Below are 24,508 nucleotides of genomic sequence, written 5' to 3' on the forward strand. Positions count from 1 at the left end.
AAAGAAGAATATGAAGGTAACAATCAGTGGAATGAAGAGAAGAACATTAATGCATCTACAGAAAAGTGTAAGAAGAAACGTTATAATATAGAAACCATGTAATAATAATTGAAGCAAATAAATAATAATAATAATAATAATAATAATAATAGTATAAATGGTTACCACATGGATGGAAATAAAATACAAATCATTTGCAAGCAGTAGTGGGAGCTGCAGTTCCCGCCGCGTCCTGCAGGTGTCGCTGTTGCCCACGTCTTGGTGACTGCGGTCGCCTCAGTCGTGATGTGACAAGATGGCGCTGCCCGGTGAGGCGGCGGCGGTGGTGGCGGGCGCCGTGTGCCGGGCTCTCTTTGCCTTACTTGTGCAGCGGACGAGGTAACGCATCTCATTTTCCGTATTGGTGGAGCAAGCGACCGGCAGAGAACGGATTACGGCGGTGACGTCATCGCTGCGGCCACTTCTCGCGAGAATGTGCGATTACTGCGCCATGTCCCGTTGCTATGCTCCGGCCTGAGGGCGGGGGTAGGGGAGCAGTGACAAACCGAGGCCGGAGCCCGCACATCTCCCCGGGCCGGGGCCCCAGAAACCCCGCAGCGACCGGACACCGCAAGCGAGCGACACGTCTGTCTCCCGAGAGCCCAACTCAGGGGCCCCGCCTCGACACAGCGAGCCCGTGAGCTGCCCTTCTAGATAGCCTGTAGCTGCTGGGACATGTAGAGCCCTGCGACCACCTGCTGGAGCCCTATAGAGTGACCTAGACGTACAGGGGGCCACATACAGCACCTATAGAGTGACCTGGACGTACAGGGGCCACATACAGCACCTATAGAGTGACCTGGACGTACAGGGGGCCACATACAGCACCTATAGAGTGACCTGGACGTACAGGGGGCCACATACAGCCCCTATAGAGTGACCTGGACGTACAGGGGGCCACATACAGCCCCTATAGAGTGACCTGGACGTACAGGGGCCACATACAGCACCTATAGAGTGACCTGGACGTACAGGGGCCACATACAGCACCTATAGAGTGACCTGGACGTACAGGGGGCCACATACAGCACCTATAGAGTGACCTGGACGTACAGGGGGCCACATACAGCCCCTATAGAGTGACCTGGACGTACAGGGGGCCACATACAGCCCCTATAGAGTGACCTGGACGTACAGGGGCCACATACAGCCCCTATAGAGTGACCTGGACGTACAGGGGCCACATACAGCCCCTATAGAGTGACCTGGACGTACGGGGGGCCACATACAGCACCTATAGAGTGACCTGGACGTACAGGGGGCCACATACAGCCCCTATAGAGTGACCTGGACGTACAGGGGGCCACATACAGCACCTATAGAGTGACCTGGATGTACAGGGGGCCACATACAGCCCCTATAGAGTGACCTGGACGTACAGGGGCCACATACAGCCCCTATAGAGTGACCTGGACGTACAGGGGGCCACATACAGCCCCTATAGAGTGACCTGGACGTACAGGGGGCCACATACAGCCCCTATAGAGTGACCTGGACATACAGGGGCCACATACAGAACCTATAGAGTGACCTGGACGTACAGGGGGCCACATACAGAACCTATAGGGTGACCTGGATGTACAGGGGCCCACATACAGCCCCTATAGAGTGACCTGGACGTACAGGGGGCCACATACAGAACCTATAGGGTGACCTGGATGTACAGGGGCCCACATACAGCCCCTATAGGGTGACCTGGACGTACAGGGGGCCACATACAGCCCCTATAGAGTGACCTGGACGTACAGGGGGCCCACATACAGCCCCTATAGAGTGACCTGGATGTACAGGGGGCCACATACAGTCCCTATAGAGTGACCTGGATATACAGGGAGCCATATACAGCACCTATAGAGTGACCTGGACGTACAGGGGGCCACATACAGAACCTATAGGGTGACCTGGACGTACAGGGGCCCACATACAGCCCCTATAGAGTGACCTGGACGTACAGGGGGCCACATACAGCCCCTATAGAGTGACCTGGATGTACAGGGGGCAACATACAGTCCCTATAGAGTGACCTGGATATACAGGGAGCCACATACAGTCCCTATAGAGTGACCTGGACGTACAGGGGGCCACATACAGCCCCTATAGAGTGACCTGGATGTACAGGGGGCCACATACAGTCCCTATAGAGTGACCTGGATATACAGGGAGCCATATACAGCACCTATAGAGTGACCTGGACGTACAGGGGGCCACATACAGTCCCTATAGAGTGACCTAGATATACAGGGGGCCATATACAGCACCTATAGAGTGACCTGGATGTACAGGGGCCATATACAGGACCGTATACAGCACCTATAGAGTGGCCTGGATATACACGGGACAGTATACAGCACCTATAGAGTGACCTGGATATACAGGGGGCCATATACAGCACCTATGGACTTTGACCACCACCTATAGGGTGAACTGGATATATGAAGACCACATCTGCTTGCTGGAGCCTATAGACTCTCCATGTGTCACCTATAGATACTCATCTGCCACAGTCTCCGCTTGTTGCTGCCTGGATAGATATATATGGACCTCTGCAAACATCAACTGGAGCATATAGAGCAACCCTTTATAGACAAACAGCTGCTGGGATGTAAATAGAACCTGTCGCCTATAGATTCATACGTTTTCGCCTGCTGCTGCCTGGATATATTTATCTGAAATCAACAACTGGAGCATATAGTGTCCCCTATATACACGGCTGCTGGATTATAAATAGACCCTGTGACCTATAGATCCATAGTCTTCATCTGCTGCTGCCTGGATATATTGAAGACCATCAACTGGAGCATATAGAGCGTCACATACAGAGAGATCTCTCAACTGCTGGAACATATAGACCTCTGCTGCCTATAGATCCATAGTCTCCACCTGCGACTTCCTGGATATTAAGTGACCATCAACTGAAGCATATAGTGTGTCACATATAGATATACGCCAACGTGCACCTTCAGGTGCTGAAGACCCTTTCACCTATAGGTCCCCACTCTTCAATTGCAGCTGCTTGGATTTAAAGGGACTTTTGAAACCATCAACCGGAGCATATAGAGTCTGCCTGTCAACTGTAGGTATATATCCCACCTGTAACTACAGCTGTTGGAATATATAGACCCTGTCACCTATAGATCCACCATTTCCTCCTACTGATGCCTGGTGTAGAGACCTCTGCAACCATTAGCTGGAGCAATCTTGCGTTTTACCTATAGATATATCACCCAAACCTGTACCTACCGCTGCTGGAATATAGACCCCTCTGCTCCATCCACCCCTAGTGCTTGGAGCATATAGACCCCTTCCTGTCACCTATAGATTCCTATCTTCCATCCTCAGTATCGTTCCACATTCAGACCGGTTCTTGCATCACTTATAGATTCTTACCCCCAGCACTATCTGTTGGGGTATACGAACCCTCCCTGTCACCTGCAGCTCTATAGCCTCCCCAATAACCGCTATGGAGATCTATAGAATTGACCCCTTCCTGCTTATCTGCCTAGGCATAAAGACCAACTTTAGTTTCACCTATAGATTGTCACCCTTTAACATCTGCAGATGTTAAATGGAATCTGTCACCTATAGATCTATGCTTTGACTAGCTGTCGGAGTAAACTTCTGTCACCTATGCAGTACTTTTTCCTACCATCCATTGGTAATACTGCCTTTCACCTGTATACTGGCCCAGTATCTCCCCTTTGACTTACTTTCTCTTTTCATACCTATAGATACATTGTAGCTACAGCTCTGCTGTTTGCCCCCATACCTATAGATACATTGTATCTGCTGTTTGCCCCCCCCATACCTATAGATACATTGTAGCTACAGCTCTGATGTTTGCCCCCATACCTATAGATACATTGTATCTGCTGTTTGCCCCCTCATACCTATAGATACATTGTATCTGCTGTTTGCCCCCATACCTATAGATACATTGTAGCTACAGCTCTGTTTGCCCCCCATACCTATAGATACATTGCATCTGCTGTTTGCCCCCATACCTATAGATACATTGTAGCTGCAGCTCTGCTGTTTGTTCCATACCTATAGATACATTGTAGCTACAGCTCTGCTGTTTGCCCCCATACCTATAGATACATTGTAGCTACAGCTCTGTTTGCCCCCCATACCTATACATTGCATCTGCTGTTTGCCCCCATACCTATTGATACATTGTATCTGCAGCTCTGCTGTTTGTCCCCATACCTATAGATACATTGTAGCTGCAGCTCTGCTGTTTGTTCCATACCTATAGATACATTGTAGCTGCAGCTCTGCTGTTTGTCCCCATACCTATAGATACATTGTAGCTACAGCTCTGCTGTTTGTGCCATACCTATAGATACATTGTAGCTACAGCTCTGCTGTTTGTGCCATACCTATAGATACATTGTAGCTGCAGCTCTGCTGTTTGTCCCCATACCTATAGATACATTGTAGCTGCAGCTCTGCTGTTTGTTCCATACCTATAGATACATTGTATCTGCAGCTCTGCTGTTTGTTCCATACCTATAGATACATTGTAGCTACAGCTCTGCTGTTTGTTCCATACCTATAGATACATTGTAACTGCAGCTCTGCTGTTTGCCCCCATACCTATAGATACATTGTAGCTGCAGCTCTGCTGTTTTCCCTTATACCTATAGATACATTGTATCTGCAGCTCTTGCCTTTGAATAGTAATACACTCCGTATACCTGTAGCTCGTCACCTACCGGCCCCTATAGATCCTTGGGGTCGCACATCTCCCGGCCATTAGTGAATGGTACCCTGGCAGCACCCACACATCTGTACTGTGCCCCCTCGTTTATAGGGTCCACCCCTCCCTAGCTGTTTTCCCTTCTCTGCAGAACATCCATGATCCTGCCTGACAGTATGAGGCTCCATCTGCCGAGACCGCTGCCTTCTCCGAGACCGGTGTGACTGAGGTCCAGGAGCGAGACCCCCACCCCTGACACTGGAGCAGCTGGGAGACCCATTTCCTCACCACAAACTGCAGAACGTGGATCTTATATGAAGGTAAAGCGTATGTTGTCAGTGTCCTGCGGGAATGAAAGTATGTACCCCCCACCCCTATATATTCCCCTATATTGAGCTGTTAGTGCCTCATGTGATAGGGGGTCTTCTAGCTACTATGGTGGGGTTCGCAGTGTGAGCTGCTGCCTGGATTTTTCTGCAATGTTCATCAGTGGAGTTTATGGGAGTCCATGGCCATAGGTGACGTCACTGTACATCCTCAGCGGGATCTTTCCCTTTGTCAGAGGAAGCTGCGGATGAACAGTGCACTTGCTTGGCATGACATATTTCTTGCTTGTGGTGATCTATGACTGGAGAAGGCGAGCAGCCCGACATTCGGCACATTATTCCCTGCAGTACCCAGTGCCTCCCTGTGCCTCCATGCAGTGCCCTGCCACCTGGGGCTCTCCAGCTGCTGCGGAAATATATCTCGCTGCATGCCCTGACAGCCTGCAGCTAGCAGAGGATGATGGGAGTAGTAGTTTTTCAAGAGCCACAGGTTGCAGGTGATTGGACATAATGCTGCATTGTAGTTCTGCCTCTGAATAAATCCTGACTTCCTCTGTGCTGCTGAAATAGAAGAATTTGCATATTCGTAGACCCCTGTGTACCTGTGGGGATGGGAAAATATTTAGAGGGATACATGATAACAAAATGTCGCCAAGCCTACTGGGGGAGAAGACTCCCATCATCTCATTTAGTCTGATTATCGGACGATTCGCCCCCTTTTACCACTGGTGGTTGCACCTTAACTTATTGAGTTGTTGAGTGACTATAAATTTTAAGAATCAGTTAAAATCTCTGCTTGCTGTCAGTAAAATGTAACATCCAATGAGTGAAAACAAGTCAGAATTGGTATTGCTCACAGCTGAGGGTTTGCTGCAAATGCTTGGAAAGGTCCACTCAGCCAATTACTGGTCTTAGTGGTGACACGCCTCTGCCGGCGATTAGCCTCAGCAGCCTCTGGTATTTCTAGCGGGTCAAGCTGGCACAGAAAGCGGGCACCCACGGGACCAGAACCGTGTTGGAGTGGTGGCAGATTGCTCAAAAATGTTCAACATTTGCCATTTTTACATCAGTTGCTCCAGTTTTTTTGTAAAGTGGGTTATGGGGAATCTGTCACCACGATTCTGGACTATTATCTCCAGTAATACATGAGTAGTCCTGCACATAATGAGCCCAGATCGCCATTATTTATATTCCTCTTTTCCCTCTGAAATACACAGCCCTGCGCTAACATAGCGGAGAAGACTCCTGTGCGCATGCGCAGCAGTCCTGTCAGTTGATTCCATAGCAGCTTTCATTTCCAACAGCAGAGGATGTGGACCCTTTATCTGCAGGATTTCTCATGTATAGCTGCAGATAACAGTCCATGATCGTGGTGACGGATTCTCTTTTAAAGGGGTTGTGTCATCCAATACTTTAAAGGGGTTTTCCAGGCTTTTAATACTGATGACCTACCATCAATATCAGATCAGCGGGGGTCTGACACCCGGCACCCCGGCAATCAGCTGTATGAAGAGAAGGTGTCGGACCCCCGCCGATCTGATATTGATGGTAGGTCAAAAGCCTGGAGAACCCCTTTAATGGCATAATTAGGATATACCACCAATGTCAGATACACGCGGGCCCCACCTCTGAGACCCGCAGCTATCTCCAGAACTGGCTCCGGAAAGTGAAGGAGAGCACACAATGGATGCACACAGTGCTGTGCATTCACTTCTAGTGCGCTCGGCTATTTTCGGAAGTCTCATGGAAAGGAATAGCGAGTGCACCGTGCAAGCACAGCCCCCGCTCCAGTCACTTCCATGGGACTGCACTTCGCTCGTACAAGCCCCGGACTCCCACTGATCAGATAGTGACGAGTCCTGAGGATAGGTCATCAATATGTACTGCCTGCATGCCCCTTTAACGGTGCATCAGATTTATCAAACATTGGGCGACATTTGATAAATTTAGCACAAATTGCGGCAACAAAAGCTCCTGGTGATAAATCTCCTCCAGCGTCTATTAGAAGATCGTTTGAATTAATTTAATTTCATGTGAGTGATAAAACATAAAGCACATTATCCCCAGCAGGGAGCGCGGTGATCAGGGAGGTCCCGCACGGATCCGGGGGATCATTCTGGCGATTTACACATTAGGAGCACTGCTGGAAGCTTCGTGGAGGAGCCCCGGGGGAGCAGTAGTCGGAGGATCTCCAGCATCATCCGCCTGCGCTCATGTAATCCGAGACGCTTGAAGTCCTCAGAAATATGCGCGCTATGTCTAATGATTGGCTTCCCCTGAGCTCGCAATTACTTGTTTCGGAAGTGGTTAGTGCAGAGATGGCCGCCCCTGGGGTGACCCCCCTCCACCCCTTAATCCTTTTCACACTGTTTTAATTACATGTAATGTGTGAAGTGAACCTCACGGCTCAGAATCTCCGGCGTCCGCTCCTGTCTCCGCTCCTGTTCTGTCTGCACTGCCATTCCTTTCATCTGATAGTCCGGCACAGAACCATGGCCTCAGCCAGTATTCACACACAGCAGGTCCGTGTCTGCAGAAAACTCCCATCCAGAGGAATGAAACCGATTGGCAGAAATATCTGTGGCTGTGGACTCCAGATCTGAGCACGGAGTCTGTGTGCTCTCCCCAAGAATAGATTGTGAGCTCCTGGGGTCAGGAATCATGGGGGCGATACATTGCATATCAGATGGAGAGATTAGATTGTGAGCTCCTGGGGACATGTATATGATAGAAGTGATACTTTGTGTATAAAAAAGATTAGATTAGATTGTGAGCTCCTGGTGTCAGGGATGATGGGGGGGATGCATTGTGTATGAGATGGGGAGATTAGATTTTGAGCTCATAGGGTCAGGGATGATGGGGGTGATGCATTGTGTATGAGATGGGGAGATTAGATTGTGAGCTCATAGGGTCAGGGATGAACATGGGGAGTGATACATTGTGTATAGAGAAGAGATTGCAGACTCCTGGGGACAGGGATGATGAGAGTGATCGCCTTCCCTGCAGCGGAGACTGGGTAGAGATTTCCTCTTATCTTATATTTTGGGCCCCAGCAGCGTCTCCTCTCATGATCCGGCAGCTCTCGGGTCTCCCGGATGGCGGATTATAGGAATGTGACTGACTTGTCGCTCTGTCTTGTACCTATAGTGTCTGCTGTGGAAACTGTCGTGGTAACTGACCTTTGGGTGCCTGATCCTGGGGTCCCCCCCGTCTTATGTGGCAGAACCCTTACCCCGGGGTGCACCTCTCTTCTCTGCACTGAATTCTGGCCCTAGTATTATCCATCCGCTCTCTTCTGCATTCTCCATTTCTGGGGCGTCTTTCCTCTGTGTTGAACTTTTTCCCTTTTATTCCTCCTGTAAATGTATATATAAATCCATTCTTCTTACAATGAGGTGTGCCCCTACACCGCCTGGTACTGGCAGCACTGATCGGACACAACTGGTAACGGCACAATGACTTCTAGGAAAATATACTGTAGAATTGCCATTTTATGGGGAATACGTTGTTATATCGGCAGGGAGCCTTGTGTCGGCCGTCTCCTGCTCATCGCAGGCTGGGAAGAGACCGGACTTCAAGGTTCCATCTACGTCCAGCGGCTCTTTATATAAGGGTTGTGGTCCTCGTATAGAGACTTCCTGACCATCGCCCAGTGTGCGACCGCTCCCCTCCCTGTTTGTTTCTTCCATTTGCCAGCATCGGACCCGTCGGCCTCATCGGAGATCTCCCCCGGCGCACGTCTCTGTCTGTAATGCATGTGTGTGGCACTGGGGCGTCACCCGTGACGGATGTCGCGCTCCTCTGCTCTCCCCGCATCCTTCTCTGATTGCACTTTGTTCTGGCCTCCGCTGTGTGCTCAGATCCGGAGCCCAGGGCCCTGACTAACACTAGGCTCCGCTGGACTGATGGGCGCCATCTCTGCAATCGTTAGCAAAGGCTGAGGAGGCAGGATTCAAGGAGAAATAATGAAGCCCCTTCCTAAATGTCCCCCCAACCTCTTCAGCTCTGCTATGTTTTGTACCCCCCAGTCTGTGCGGTCTGACTAGTTCAGAGGTAATCCTGCGTTCTCGTCTTGTGTGTGAGCCCCATGATCCTATTTGCTTTGTCAGCAGCTGCCTGGCACTGGTTGCTGCGCTAAAGTAGGCATTAATGTAGTCCGAGGCCCAGTACCGGCCCCTGCGGCCCCCACTAGAAACAGAGTCTGTCACCTGACACCTGGATGGAAACATCATGGAGATAAACAATGTGGAAACTATACTGCACCAGTAACGGTAGGGGTGAAGAGATGGACAGGGCATGCTGGGAGTTGTAGTTTTGTAACAGATTGATAGCCATTACATTATAAAGTATGAATTTTTAGCATGAGACTTTTTTTTTACTTTTTTTGGGGGGGCTCAGCAGCAGATGTACACGTGTCCAGTAGCAACAACTCTCATGTGTCAGATGGTTAATCAGACAATCGGCAGATACACGCGGATGGTCCAGTCATTGTATTCTGCTCGCCAGGTGTCGTGTGAGGTCTCTGTCTTAAAGGGGCGGCGCGCTCTGTACAAGCAGCAGGGTGTGGTGTGAACATGATGGATACTGGTAGTTTCTAAGGTAACCTGCAGCTCAGGAATGTCGATGGCCGTGAACTCCCATCCTCCATGCTGGGTGACATGGCTGCAGCCGTGCAACGTGCCGTGGCTGCCGGCAGCGGGAAGGTCACTGCTGCTCGTCTCCGGAAATGTGCAAAATGTCAAGATCATTAAAAGACCTTTCTGAGGCTTCCATCGCAACGTTTTTGTATCATTTTTGTTTTTCATAGTGAAAAAGTTGTTTTTTTTTGTTTGTTTTTTTATGTGTTGTTAAGGCTACTTTCACACCTGCGTTCGGGTGTCCGCTCGTGAGCTCCGTTTGAAGGGGCTCACAAGCGGCCCTGAACGCAGCCGTCCGGCCCCAATGCATTCTCAGTGGAGGCGGATCCGCTCAGAATGCATCCGCCTGCCAGCGCTCAGCCTCCGCTCCGCTCAGTGAGCGGACACCTGAACGCTGCTTGCAGCGTTCGGTTGTCCGCCTGGCCGTGCGGAGGCGAGCGGATCCGTCCAGACTTATAATGGAAGTCAATAGGGACGGATCCGCTTGAAGATGACACCATATGGCTCAATCTTCAAGTGGATCCGTTCCCCATTGACTTTCAATGTAAAGTCTGGACGGATCCGCTCAGACAACTTTCACACTTAGAAAATTTTCTAAGTTATAATGCAGACGGATCCGCTCTGAACGCTAGTGTGAAAGTAGCCTTAATTGTATAGAACAGCATATTTTTTTTGAGGCCCCCATATAGATTTCTAACAGTAACAAAAATGCTCAAACCCAATGTCAAAAATGGCATGCAAAAAAAAAAGCTTTGTCTTTATTGAATTTTAGAACTATAGATGTTAAAGTAGCATCTGATTACATGAGAAAATGCTGCAAAGAAACCCACCAAAAACGCTTGTGTGTGAAATCGGTGGCAGTATGGAAGCGTGGCATGCTGTAGGTTTGGCTTCTTATTTTTTCTTCGAGCATTTTCTCCCCTAGGATTTTCTCAGAGTTAAAAGTGCAGGAAAAATGCTAGTTCTAAGTATGCAGCAAAAAAAAAAAAAGTGAAAACCTAGTAGTAGTGTAGTTGTTTGGGCAGTTTGTGTCATGGTCACCCATGTCGCGTGTGTGACCGCTGTTACGACACTCCAGCTGTTGTGAATCTATAATTCCCAGCATGCTCCATTCATTTCTACGGGAGTTCTGAGAAGAGCAAGTATGCATGCTGGGAGTTGTAGTTTTGCAACAGCTGGAGTGCATGTTTGGAGCCATGCAGGGCCTGTGCTTTCACCCAGACACAGAGCAGGAATCTAGGTCACTGGGTTATCACAGAGGCGTCTGTGGATGCGGACATCTGCTAGGACCCTGGCGGGGTAGTCATGGAGGATCGGTGGGGCGCACAGGTCGGTCCCTGCACAACACCCCCTGGGGATTTATCTAATAATGCATGAAGTGTTGCCTCCGAGGTCTAAGCAGAGGGATGTGCAGATACCCCCCCCTCCCATCCCCCTTGATGATGTATTACAGACCCGTATTCATGCACATGTTCCAGTGCATTCTTTTGGGTACCGCTCTCAGTCCATAGCAATCTGTACACAAACCATCGTACAGATAGCGAGCCCAGGACACCTGCACGACTCATTCATGCAAATGGTTCTGTGAGAAAAGTGGACAGCGCCCGGGCGCCATGTGGACGCGTGGCCGTAATACTGTGTGCGAGGCAGACCCAGCTGAAGTGGACCAGGTAGGTTCTTGTGGCTTTCTGGATTACCAGAAACTCCAGACCATCAGATGCTAGATGTTTATGGGGGTCTGTGAGGCCGCTCCAATAGAAGGCCTACATAAAAACCAGCTTGCGTGTATGTCCGAAAAGAAAAGACAATCGGTTTAGAGGTGACACAGTCCCAGAAAATAGAAATCCTGGCGTTGTCCTGGTCTCTCGAGGTGTCAGACATTCATATGAGAAGTCACAGCTACTGTCACCCAGCTTTTCTAGGGTCCAGAGTAGAAAACCTGCGCATCTCTCTGTAGAATGTAAGTCGCCATGTGCATGGCTTTATTGGGGGGCACAGCACTCTGTAGGGAGTCGCTCTGTTCGGGGGCACGGCGCTGTGTAGGGAGTGTGTTGCTCTGCTCCTCCTGTTGGGGGGCACATCTTTCTGTAGGATGCGTGTTGCCCCCTTGGAAAGCGCATCTCTCTGTAGGGTTTGTGTCGCTATTCGCATCACTTTGTTGGGGGGGGCTCTCATCTTTTTGTAGGGTCTGTGTCGCACTTTGCATCTCTTTGTTGGGGGGGGGCTCTTCTCTCTGTAGGGTCTGTCGCTCTTCGCCTCGCTTTGTTTGGGGGCTCATCTCTCTGTAGGGTCTGTGTCTCTCTTCGCCTCGCTTTGTTGGGGGCTCATCTCTCTGTAGGGTCTGTGTCTCTCTTCGCCTCGCTTTGTTGGGGGGCTCATCTCTCTGTAGGGTCTGTGTCTCTCTTCGCCTCGCTTTGTTGGGGGGCTCATCTCTCTGTAGGGTCTGTGTCTCTCTTCGCCTCGCTTTGTTGGTCTCATCTCTCTGTAGGGTCTGTGTCTCTCTTCGCATCGCTTTGTTGGGGGGGGGCTCATCTCTCTGTAGGGTCTGTGTCGCTCTTCGCATCGCTTTGTTGGGGGACTCATCTCTCTGTAGGGTCTTTGTCGCTCTTCGCCTCGCTTTGTTGGGGGGCACATCTCTCTGTAGGGTCTGTGTCGCTCTTCGCATCGCTTTGTTGGGGGGCTCATCTCTCTGTAGGGTCCGTGTCTCTCTTCGCCTCGCTTTGTTGGGGGGCTCATCTCTCTGTAGGGTCCGTGTCACTCTTCGCATCGCTTTGTTGGGGGGCACTTCTCTCTGTAGGGTCTGTGTCGCTCTGGGGGGCATGTTGCTTCAGAAGAAAATAATTCCTTTAAAAATGTAAAAATAAATTCTCCTTTAAGCCGTTGTGTCGTCTTTCATGTTGTTTTTTTCCTGCCTGGCCGGGTGACTACTTGTGCTGCCACCGTCACATCTCCCGCAGGAGCCGTCCCCCAGCTTTCCCAGATTCCTGAATGGCAGATACACAGCGATCCGTCCTCTGGTGTTTCATAATTAGACAGCTTTACCATTGAGGTCTGTAGGAAATCTGGGTAACAATTACAACCTTGTAGGTGGCCATGTTGGTAGTCACCCAGCTTTCCCAGAACACATGCAAAATTGGGGAAAGACTTGCAATAGAATTTTAATGGACAACTGAAGGACTGGAATTTACTGGGGGGGTCTTGTATTGCGCCTTCACATGAGGATGTAGGTCAGGTCATTATTAGGGTCTGTCGCTGCCGCCTGCTCAGCATACAAAGCCTTGATGAATAAATCTGCATCTGATGAACAATTAACCGTCCTAACGAGCTTCCCTTCATTAGCTGCAGCCCTGGGAGTAATGCCCGCAGTAGCAGAGTGTGGCCGTGCTTCCTGATATCCGGGGCGTTATATATGGCGGAAGATATCTGTATGTCCTCATACCCCTTTAAGCCCTGATAGCGGCCTCCGCCATGTTGTTGCGGCAGCTGCAGAGCTGGACGGATATTTGCTGCTCCTGTAATCACATCACCGTCTCATCACCTCTGTGTTCTGCGCCGTGCCCATCAATCATCTGTGAATTTCATTCCTCGGTTCGGGGGAATTGTCAGGCCGAGGCCTCATTAAAATTTTATTAAACCTCCCACTGGTTTTAATTTCAGGCCTTTGCCTAGCAGAGTGTTGATGCAGTGTTTGCACACACACACATCTGCTTTCCTGCCGGGTGTTGGAAAGCTCTTCCATAGGGATCCAATGCATGAATCTGGATCGTCATGTCGTCCGTGCAGGCTTCTCCTGGAAAACCAGGATTCCCGAAATCTCCACCTTTGTATTCAGAAGGAAGAGATTTTATTTCATCCTGATCTTCCTGGTGCTAGACTGCCGTGGACGCAGTATAGACTGACATTTGTCCAGCATTGGGGGTAAGAGTTCAGTGTAAGGGTATGTTCACACATGGTGGATTTCCAGATTTACTACAGGATTCATGTAAGAAAGAGTTTGACCTTCTGATTTCTGCTGCAGTTGGTGCCACGGATCTGCCTTCAGTGGTCTCCCCTCTGTGTGGCTGATCTGCTGAATCCATGGGAATAAGTCGCATACTTCTTATTTCCATAGCCTGGACACAGTCCATGCGGAGATCTTCCATACCATGTGAACGGGTCAGACATGGGATGCGGAGTGTTTGCAGATTTTTATGTTGAATTTGACATTAAGATTCCCTGAAATTTGCATAAATCCTAAAGATATGAATGGACCCTCGCGGTCTACAACCCGTATTTGCTGGAAGACCACCGGTTATATAACTGCAGATCAGTATAGCATTCAGGCATTAAAGGGCCCTCGTGCAATGTGAGTCCCTGATTCTCCAAAATGGTAAGATACAGAGTGTTGAGAGTAGTAGTTCTTGCAGACCCATTACCAGCCGTACTTGTGGAGAGCATTAGGCATGGGCGTCATCTGAACGTCCATTACATGCTGGTAGTCTCCCTTTAAGGCCCCTTTCACAAGGGCGAGTATTCCGCGCGGGTGCGATGCGGGAGGTGGACGCATTGCACCGTCACTGAATCCTGACCCATTCATTTCTATGGGGCTGTGCACACTTGTGCGTTGCGTGAAAATCGCAGCATGCTTCTCTTTGTGCGTTTTTCACGTAACGCAGGCCCCATAGAAATGAATGGGGTTGCGTGAAAATCGCAAGCAAGTGCGGATGCGGTGCGATTTTCACGCACGGTTGCTAGGTGACGATCGGGATGGGGACCCGATCATTATTATTTCCGCTTATAACATGGTTATAAGGAAAAATGCAAATGTGATCGCACACTACATCCAGCACTCTGCCCTCCATGCTGGACGAGACATTGGTTTATATTTTGGCCAAAGCATAGTAAGCCACTCACCGCGTCAAGGTCGTCTCAATTGAGTGGTCCCTAACTCTTGTTCCTACCTGTTCATGGGCCATGACAGCCACATAAAATCCAGGGAATGCAGGTCAGCATGCAAGCCAAGTACACTTTGCTTGTAACCCCGTCCGGTGCCATTACAGCTTTCATCGGATCCAGGGATGCAAGTACCAACATGCATGCTGAACCCACCATATACTTCTCCTGGAGCCAGATGGCTAATGGTAGGTTCTTTACAAGCAGACTCAGTTTTATACTGACTTTAAAACCAGCCTCAAGGACAGATTGACTGGTCAGGTGTGCAATGACTCAAAGGAGATCGCCACGCCTCCAATATATGCTACAAAGAAAAAAAGTGGGGGGTTGAGTCAGCACAACCTGCCTGCAGGTGCAGATCACTATGGCGAAATACATATACAAACGGAAAATGCAAATGTGATCGCACACTACATCCAGCACTCTGCCCTCCATGCTGGACGAGACATTGGTTTATATTTTGGCCAAAGCATAGTAAGCCACTCACCGCGTCAAGGTCGTCTCATGAGTGGTCCCTAACTCTTGTTCCTACCTGTTCATGGGCCATGACAGAACCTACCATTAGCCATCTGGCTCCAGGAGAAGTATATGGTGGGTTCAGCATGCATGTTGGTACTTGCATCCCTGGATCCGATGAAAGCTGTAATGGCACCGGACGGGGTTACAAGCAAAGTGTACTTGGCTTGCATGCTGACCTGCATTCCCTGGATTTTATGTGGCTGTCATGGCCCATGAACAGGTAGGAACAAGAGTTAGGGACCACTCATGAGACAACCTTGACGCGGTGAGTGGCTTACTATGCTTTGGCCAAAATATAAACCAATGTCTCGTCCAGCATGGAGGGCAGAGTGCTGGATGTAGTGTGCGATCACATTTGCATTTTCCGTTTGTATATGTATTTCGCCATAGTGATCTGCACCTGCAGGCAGGTTGTGCTGACCCAACCCCTTATTTTTTTCTTTATAAGGAAAAATAATAGCATTCTGAATACAGAATGCTTAGTACAATAGCACTGGAGGGGTTAAAAATAAAATAAAATTATAATTTAACTCACCTTAATCCACTTGTTCGCGCAGCCGGCTTCTCTTCTGTCTTCATCTGTGAGCAATAGGACCTTTGATGATGTCACTACGCTCATCACATGATCCATCACCATGGTGATGGACCATGTGATGAGCGTAGAGACGTCATCAAAGGTCCTATTGCTCACAGATGAAGACAGAAGAGATGCCGGCTGCGCGAACAAGTGGATTAAGGTGAGTTAAATTATTTTTTTGTTTTTTTAACCCCTCCAGCGCTATTGTACTATGTATTCTGTATTCAGAATGCTATTATTTTCCCTTATAACCATGTTATAAGGGGAAATAATAACATCTACACTACAACTAACCCAAACCTGAACTTCTGTGAAGAAGTTCGGGTCTGGGTACCACAGTCAGTTTTTTATCACGCGCGTGCAAAACGCATTGCACCCGCGCGATAAAAACTGAACATCGGAACGCAATCGCAGTCAAAACTGACTGCAATTGCGTACCTACTCGCGCGGGTTTGCCGCAATGCACCGGGACGCATCCGGACCTAATCCGGACACGCTCGTCTGCAAGCGGCCTAATAGAAGGACCTCTATCCATCATTCCATCCAGGGCGAGCGCCCCTCTAGGCATTGTAAGGTGGCCCCTTTCATTCTCCTGCCTTCGCTCCATAAGTTATATCCTCAGTCGCTGTCCATGTATTTGATAGCTGGATTAATAAGCGGAGCAGGAAAAGTATTGACTCCTTTTGATCTCTGCATTCTTCACTAACTGTACGTGAACCTACCCGAAGCTTCATCTAATTTTGGATATTACAGGAATTAACCTTGTAAAACTATTTTTGTTTGCTCCAGTTTTGAGCATCAAGCCTGCAGTGTAAAGCATGGAGGTTTGCATACCTGTAGATGTACATTTACTACTAAGCACACAGGGCTGCACATAGTAATAGCAGATTAGTTGTTAAGGGTGGTGACGTCCTTTATAACTTTGTCCTCTCCTGGTGAAATGCTGCAGGAAGTCTGATTGCTGCCAGTGTTGACATTGGGACTGATAAGCGGCTGCAGGCGGCCCCTCCTTAAAGGAAACGTCCCATCTTCCCCTCACTAAGGAAATTGTTCAGCTTCACTTTTTATCCTTTCAGACCACAGGGCAGGCGATAAGACAGCAGCGAGCATGCTCTTACATAATGTATTGACCGCCAGGAACCTGCGCGCGCTGTGGTGTAGCCGTGCAGGTAGCACGTGGTTCATGGCGCTGGAAGTAAGGCTTATATTCCCAAATAGAGGTGCGTGGCACTGCCCGCTGTGTCACTAGTCTGCTCCGTGTACTCCAGAAGCAGACGAGGTGTAACTGGACCCTACTAGAAAATGCAAAGTGTGAACTGAGCCGACCTCAGGGCCAGCTGGAGGCCCGTTACACAGGGTAACACTCCATCTGTACAGGACACCTCTTATAATCATTCTACTATCCTGACCTATGACCTGATGATGTATAGGGGTCACTATGGTGAAATAATGTGGGGTATGTGAAGACTGTACCCATGCCACGTACCCCCTCATGGTGACGCGGACCTTTCCTTCTTCCTGATTGACGACTCCCGGACATCGGATCTGCGTCACCGTCTTGCGTTCTGCAGTTTTGTTTGGATTGGTTTTTAGGTGGAAAAGAAAAATGTGCGTTTTGACTTTGGCGCCGGTGGTCGCCCATGAACTTGAACGGAAGTACGACCGCGCCTGACTTCCATTGCAGTAAAGTATTAGCTTTAGGCTCTGTTCACATTGCATTATGTGGATACTTCTGCGCTGGGAATGCCAGGACTGTCCATGTGCTCCCATACAACGCTCTGTCCAGGTCCTCAGTATACCTCAGGGAATACTCCCAACATGCACCTCCGACATGATGAGAGCCTTACTATGACGTGATGCTGCTCTTCTGTGAAGCCATGAACTTTCTGCCTCATGTTTTCCGCCTTTTCTCCTTTTTGCAGACTTTGTGTGGACAGTAATGAGCGCACGTTTCCGATTGCCTGCCGGCAGAACCTACAATGTGCGCGCATCGGAGCAGGCCCGAGACAGACAGAGCACAGAGGTGGTGTGCAGCGTTCTCCTTCTGGATAACAGTGTGCAAGCTTTCCGTGTAAATGTAAGTGCCAACGTAATAATATAGCCTTGGCCGCGGGGTCGGCCCCATGTATACCCATTACCATGTGAACGCTGTCCTTTGCGTTTGCTCGGGGTTCTCATGACCTATCCTCATGGGTTTGATTCCCGGCATCCCTGCCGATCAGCTCTTTGGAGAGACTGCAGCGCTCCTGCCTCTTCCTATGTCAGTGACGTCACATTCATCAGTCACATGGACCCCCCTCAGTCCTATTCAAGTGAGTGGGCCTGGGCTGTAGTACCAAGCACGGCCACTGTACAGCGCTGTGATGAAGCTGCAGGACTCTTTCACACAGCTGAATGGCGGGGGTGCTGGCAGTCGGACCCCTACAGATCAGATGTTGATGGCCATCAATATTGTGCTCCCAGAAAATCCATTTAAATTTAAAAGGGACATTGTTTCATAAATGACTTATTTAAGATCCTCTATTAACCCCTTCCTGCATCCACACGCACCTGATGGGGCGCAGAAGCTGTGCACATATGATCACCCGCCGCTGATGGACAGTTGTGACTTACAGCCACCCCCCATACTAACAACCAAGAGCACAAACAGCTCTGATCCCGACTGTTTCACCATCGGTGCAGGCCGCAGTGATGTCAGCAAGGGGGCTCACCTCTTAGGGTGTGATGTAACGTCACATAGACCGTGTGTCTTAAATGGGTATTCCACTAGGTAAAAGCTATCCCATATCCACAGGATATGGGATAACTGGCAGATCGGTGGGGGTCCTACCACTGGGACCCCCATCGATCGCGAGAACAGGGGCCTCCTGAGCGCTGTACTCTGCTGTCTCCAGAACTCCCATAGAACGGCCACTCTGGTCATTTCAGGGGAATACCCCTTCAACATTACAGGTTAAAAAAATAAAAATACTGAAATCAAATATCAAAGTCACAGATCCTGCATTTCCAGAAGCTAAAAGAAATGTTAGTCACATTAATGCCACGTTCCCTGTGCAGCTGACGCCTTGCTCTCTGTTATCAGCCCTCTCACCCGGGACGCTCCCTGCACGCAGTGCTCTCTGTGACCTCTCCTATCAATCATTCACTCAGCATTTCGAGCCGGCCGCCCCCTCCTGACGCTGACGTCTCCCATAAAATCACTGAGCAGCTCAGATTTTATTCTTTGTATCTGGTGACGTCTGACCAAGAGTCATGTCCAGGAGCCACCGGCGGGGGTCACTGGCATCTCTGGTCCCTCATCTCATGAATATTGAGGACTCCCCGCAGCTCCACGTGTAAAGCATAAACTGAAACCGTCCCTGACTTTCTCATCTCCGTGTAACTGATCCCCGGAGCAGCTTCTTCCTGTGAACTCCTTTCTGGTTCGGGAACTTGGCTTGCTTATTAGGGGGGGGGGGGGGGGGGTTTTTGATTCTGCTCCATTAAGGTACCGCTGTGATCAGTGACTCCAGCTCAGTGCCATTGTCTATAAAAGTCAGAGGCAGTCTGTAATCCACCTCTCATCTCCTCAAAGGCTGCTGTTCTGTTCCTCCCCATGCTTTACACTGCAGCTCTGATTTTTCTAATTAGTTTCTGTGTTTAAAAGGGTTCTGCAGTTATTTTAAACTGATGAGCTATCCTCTGGATAAATCATCAGCATCTGATCGGCGGGGGTCCGACACCCGGGACCCCCGCCGATCAGCTGTTTGAGAAGGCAGCCGCGCTGGCAGTAGCGCCGCGCGGCCTTCTCGCTGTTTACCGCAGGCCCAGTGACGACTAGTATCAGTGGCCTGGGCGGGGCTAAGCTCCATTCAAGTGAACAGAGCTTAGCCCCACCCAGGCGGTCCCAGGTGTCGGACCCCGCTGATCATCAGTTTAAAATAACTGTAGAACCCCTTGAAGCGTATATATCTGGCGCAGATGTTGTCACATGCCGTGGTGCGGAATCAGGGAAGGGGACGGCCTGGCCCGTCTCATTTACCATTTTCTACACTTTTTTATGCATAGAAAATGGTCTAAATGTAAGACAGTAATGAAGCTCTTACATGTAGAATCGACTGGATCCACTGACAGCGCAGGGACTGAATCGATGTGCATGGACACAGGATCTAAATCACACCCAGGACAGGATGAGGCCGAGAGGAACCTTTCACACGAGAGAACTGTCCTCACCAAAAGAAATTATTCTCACGGCCCAACATGTTTATCATTAATAAACTTTAACCCCTTCAACCACCTTGACCCCTATGTCACAGTGGTTGAGGGACTGTATGGAGCGGGCTGCTGCGGTGAGCAGACACCCCGCCGCAATGATTGGGAACGGCAATCCCGCCGAACCCTGTCATTTATCCCCTCAAGTGTCGGCACCTGTGAGGTAGTATGCCTTCCGACCGGAGACCCCCGCAGTAATTGTGAAGCCTTTCAGGAGTGCCATGGTAAGCCGTGCTATCCACGAGGCACAGCTCAGCAGGGACGGTGTCAGAATCCTATTAACCCTAATACATTTTTATTAGAATGAATTGGACAAGGGATCAAAAGATCCCTCAGGGGGCTAATAGTCATTAAATAAAAAGTAAAAAAATAAAATAAAAATAAAAAAAATATTAAAAGTTTAAATCACCCCCTTTCCCAATTGTACATATGTTTATTTTTTAATTGTTAATATATTTTTATGTCTGAACTATTGAAATATAAAAAAAAAATCCTGTTCAGTGAATGCTGTAACGAAAAAAAATGTAAACCACATGATCCACCATTTTTTAGTCACCTTTTCCCCGCCCAAAAACTTGAATAACGGTGATCAAAAAGTCGTACGTACCCCAAAAATGGTACCAAGAAAAACTACAGTTCGTCCCACAATAAACAAGCCCCCATACAGCTCTGTGGACGGAAATATAAAAAAGTTAGAAAATGTTGGATCCCAGCATCTCCCCGATGTTTGCAGAACTTTACGTGTCGCTGTCGTCTCTGCCATGTTTTTCAGAAGCACGACCATGGACAAGTGCTGCTAGATTCAGTCTTCAGGTTCCTGGATCTGACCGAGCGGGACTATTTTGGACTACAGTTGGCCGACGATTCCTGCGATAACCCGGTAAGACTGATGACGTGGTTTCTGTGCACGGCCCAATCACTGCCTCTCATGGCGCCATTCTGTTGTCACGTCTTTATCTCCCGTCCTTTCTGGTCTTTTCAAGTCTTTTTCCTTTTTGTCGCACTCAGAGGTGGCTGGACCGGAATAAACCAATCAGGAAGCAGCTGAAAAGTAAGTCATTTACCACCTGAGAAATATTAATAAGGAACTAAAACAAGCAAAAAAAAGACACAAAGGAGGAGATTTCTGAATCCTGCCGAGTCTATGAGCGGCGGTCTCGTCCGCAGTGCGTTGTGCATGTCCTTCTCTCAGTTTGTAGCCTCTCGCATCTGTTTTCTACTCGCTTACAGGGGGATCTCCGCACAGCCTGAGCTTTAGAGTCAAGTTTTTTGTCTCTGACCTGAGCAAGTTACAGGAGGAATACACAAGGTACGGACCCCAACATGTTATAGAAGAATACACAAGGTAAGGACCCCAACATGTTATAGAAGAATACACAAGGTACGGACCCCAACATGTTATAGAGAAATACACAAGGTAGGGGCCCCAGCAAGTTACAGGAGGAATACACAAGGTACGGACCCCAACATGTTATAGAGAAATACACAAGGTAGAGACCCCAACATGTTATAGAGGAATACACAAGGTAGGGGCCCCAGCAAGTTACAGGAGGAATACACAAGGTACGGACCCCAACAAGTTACAGGAGGAATACACCAGGTAAGGACCCCAACATGTTATAGAAGAATACACAAGGTAGAGACCCCAACATGTTATAGAGAAATACACAAGGTAGGGGCCCCAGCAAGTTACAGGAGGAATACACAAGGTAGAGACCCCAGCAAGTTACAGGAGGAATACACAAGGTAGGGGCCCCAGCAAGTTATAGAGGAATACACAAGGTAGAGACCCCAGCATGTTATAGAGGAATACACAAGGTAGAGACCCCAGCAGGTTACAGGAGGAATATACAAGGTAGGGGCCCCAGCAAGTTACAGGAGGAATACACAAGGTAGGGGCCCCAGCAAGTTACAGGAGGAATACACAAGGTAGGGGCCCCAGCAAGTTACAGGAGGAATACACAAGGTAGGGGCCCCAGCAAGTTATAGAAGAAATACATCTAAGGTAGGTACCCCAGCAGTAAGATTAACTTTAAGAAGAAAAGAACAGTTTTGCAAATGTCTAATATGCTTTGTATTTCACTTCCCAATTAAGATCTCTGCTTGCTGTGATTGGATGACAGCATCCAGAGACTGAACCCTAAGGCTGGGTTCACACTTGAGCGTTTTACAGCGCGTTCAAACGCGCTGTAAAACGCTCAACACATAAAAACCAATGCTTCCCTATGGCCCTGGTTCTCACTTGAGCGTTTTACAGCGCTGAAAAACGCGCTGTAAAACGCCCTACGCTCAAACAAGTACTTGAGCTTCTTTGGGGCGTTTTGACGCGCGTTTGTGGCCATAGGACATTGCAGTCAATCACTCAAGCGCGCGTTTACTATTGCAAAAAACGCTCGTCAAAAACGCGCGTTAAACGCGCATATCAAAGACGCTCAGGTCTGAACCCAGCCTTATAGTGTTAAACTGCTCTAGTTGTAGGGCTCTGTTATAACGAGCCCATGATCAGGAGGGATTTTCAGCCTATGTTTCCAGTCACCTACAGCCGGCACAGATCTTTAAAATGAGAAGTACTTTATACACAGAGTATATTAGAAGCTTGCAGGACTTTGCTTTATACAAAGATTTAACACATTTACCAATGCGCTCACAATCAGCCATGACAGGTCGGCGAGCGGGCAGTATATACAATGGGCACATTTGGTTACCAAAATTCCTGCAGAAATGTGTAAAAACCAAAAAAATAATAATTCCTGTGATTGCTGTTCAGATCCAGTCCCCCTCTCTTCCAGGTATCAGTACTTCCTGCAGATAAAACAGGACATTCTGACTGGGAGGTAAGTGACTGGAACAAACGACCTATGGAGCCATTTATAACCCAGATATAGTCCTGGGTTCAGACTCGGTGCAGAGCTCCTCACTGCAGAAGATGTAGTGCTGACACCCACGACTTTATCACTGTAGCATATTGATGAAGCAGGGTGCAACCAGCAGAAGTGTCTCTGCAGCTTTAGATGGGACTGGAGTATAACACATGGTGCACGTATCTAGATGTAATAGGGGAGCTGTGGACATTGATATAGATGAGGCGATCACGATTATTCTAATAATGTTTGTAACCTTGGAATCACAAGTGTCCCATTAAGCGACTTGCATAATAAGCTTATAGCTCGCAGCTTCCGTGTAGAATATTGCAGTTGAGTTCTTCTCTTACCTTGCAGGCTGCCCTGCCCTTACAATACTGCCGCCCTGCTGGCCTCTTACGCCGTCCAGTGTAAGTATTGCTGCAGAGCTGTCCTTTGCAGATCTTCATTCCCTGCGTTCTTAACATTTGATTTATGTTATTTTCTCCCTGAAAAGCTGAGATCGGAGATTACAGTCACTCGGAGCACTTGCCTGGTTACCTTGTCGACTTGACATTCATCCCCAACCAGCCGCTGGACTTTGAGAAGGAGATTGCTAAACTGCATCAGCAGCACAGGTGAGACGCTCCGCTGCAGTCTGCTGTGGCTTTCCCCTTCTCCTACTCTGCCCTGTTTATTCGGATTGGCTCCGGGTGCGTTCAGTGAAACTCCCACTATTTTGCAAGCAAGTTGTCAGTCTTGTCTGCGATTGCGTGCATTTGTTCAGTTTTTTCCGCGTGGGTGCAATCCGTTTTGATGCGTTTTTCACGCACATGAAAAAAAAACTAAAGGTTTACAAACAACATCTTTTAGCAATCATCAGTGAAAAACTCATTGCATCCGGACTGTATCCAGGTCACATCCGGATGCAATCCGTTTTTCACTGAAGCCCTATTCTGCCACAGATGTACGTTAGAGAACTTTCTGACTGCTTGTGAGTGGTAATCTGTACAAGCAATGGTAGACAGCTGAACTCGCTAATATCCCTAGGTCGTGGTACCAGTTGCATGTGATAATCCAATGAGGAGCATACAATGGAGATGCTTTAGTAATTTATTGAATTTACCTTGAGCAAAGACATATTGAGGTCCAAACGAAATGCTCTCACCAGCTCTGAGTCTGCTGCAGAAGAAAAAGCACACAGGAGCAGAGAGAACAGGATGTGATGTCACTGAAAGGGGAGGAGTAGACAGGGAGCAAAGGGCAAATGGGATTTGCATAATACATTCAGGAAACCTATAACAAGAGGGACCACAGGGTGGCAGCATTACATAACATGGTAATAATATGATAACACAAATACAGCAATTAATCTTAAATGGAAGAAATAAATGCTGGGACAGCGCACTGCCCGTCTGGAATCCTAGGATTTCACACTATACACTAAACATGAATGTCCATACGATGTTCTATGAGAATACTGGAACCTGAAAGACAAAAAGCAATAAAGAAAACACAGTAAACTAGAATGGGTGGCCAGGAACAGTCCAATGTCTTGCAGGTGATGCCCATCATTCTTTCCCATGAACCGCCCATATGAGAGGCATCAGGGGGTTAAAGATCCGTGTGCAGTCATTGTTGGCCAAGTAGTCTTGAACTGGCTTAGAGTCGCAACTCCCGACAGGCTC

General features: G+C 48.7%; 1 protein-coding gene and 1 long non-coding RNA gene across 12 annotated transcripts in view; one reads left to right on the forward strand and one right to left on the reverse strand.

The window, feature by feature from the left end:
* Positions 1–354: 354 nt before the first annotated feature.
* The window catches only part of PTPN4 (protein tyrosine phosphatase non-receptor type 4), a 62,949-nt gene continuing 38,795 nt past the window's right edge, over positions 355–24,508 (forward strand). Inside the window, exons 1-9 of one of the 8 annotated variants that reach the window (XM_040439970.1) lie at positions 355–378; positions 4,890–5,058; positions 17,652–17,806; positions 20,753–20,860; positions 20,989–21,031; positions 21,211–21,289; positions 22,770–22,814; positions 23,199–23,251; positions 23,338–23,458. In XM_040439970.1, coding sequence (XP_040295904.1) covers positions 17,669–17,806; positions 20,753–20,860; positions 20,989–21,031; positions 21,211–21,289; positions 22,770–22,814; positions 23,199–23,251; positions 23,338–23,458 — 587 coding nt within the window. In that variant the 5' untranslated portion in view covers positions 355–378; positions 4,890–5,058; positions 17,652–17,668. Of the gene's footprint in view, positions 379–2,361; positions 3,117–4,889; positions 5,059–17,651; positions 17,807–20,752; positions 20,861–20,988; positions 21,032–21,210; positions 21,290–21,497; positions 21,507–21,592; positions 21,617–21,683; positions 21,690–22,769; positions 22,815–23,198; positions 23,252–23,337; positions 23,459–24,508 lie in introns of those variants that run through there. The other 7 variants (XM_040439969.1, XM_040439968.1, XM_040439971.1 and 4 more) reach the window with 7 other exon arrangements.
* Positions 372–2,521, reverse strand: LOC121007778. Of its 4 annotated transcripts, none has more exons than XR_005780471.1 (4): positions 2,064–2,322; positions 1,735–1,899; positions 799–1,530; positions 372–757 (listed from the first exon to the last, which is right to left on the reverse strand). It is a non-coding gene; the product is annotated as an uncharacterized LOC121007778 (long non-coding RNA). The 4 variants fall into 4 exon arrangements; XR_005780470.1 differs by lacking the exon at positions 372–757 and adding an exon at positions 2,403–2,521 and having other exon boundaries at positions 1,079–1,530; positions 2,064–2,309; XR_005780469.1 differs by lacking the exon at positions 372–757 and adding an exon at positions 1,612–1,652 and having other exon boundaries at positions 1,079–1,530; positions 1,818–1,899.

This window comes from Bufo bufo, chromosome 7, assembly GCF_905171765.1.
Source record: "Bufo bufo chromosome 7, aBufBuf1.1, whole genome shotgun sequence".
NCBI classification, from domain to species: domain Eukaryota; kingdom Metazoa; phylum Chordata; class Amphibia; order Anura; family Bufonidae; genus Bufo; species Bufo bufo.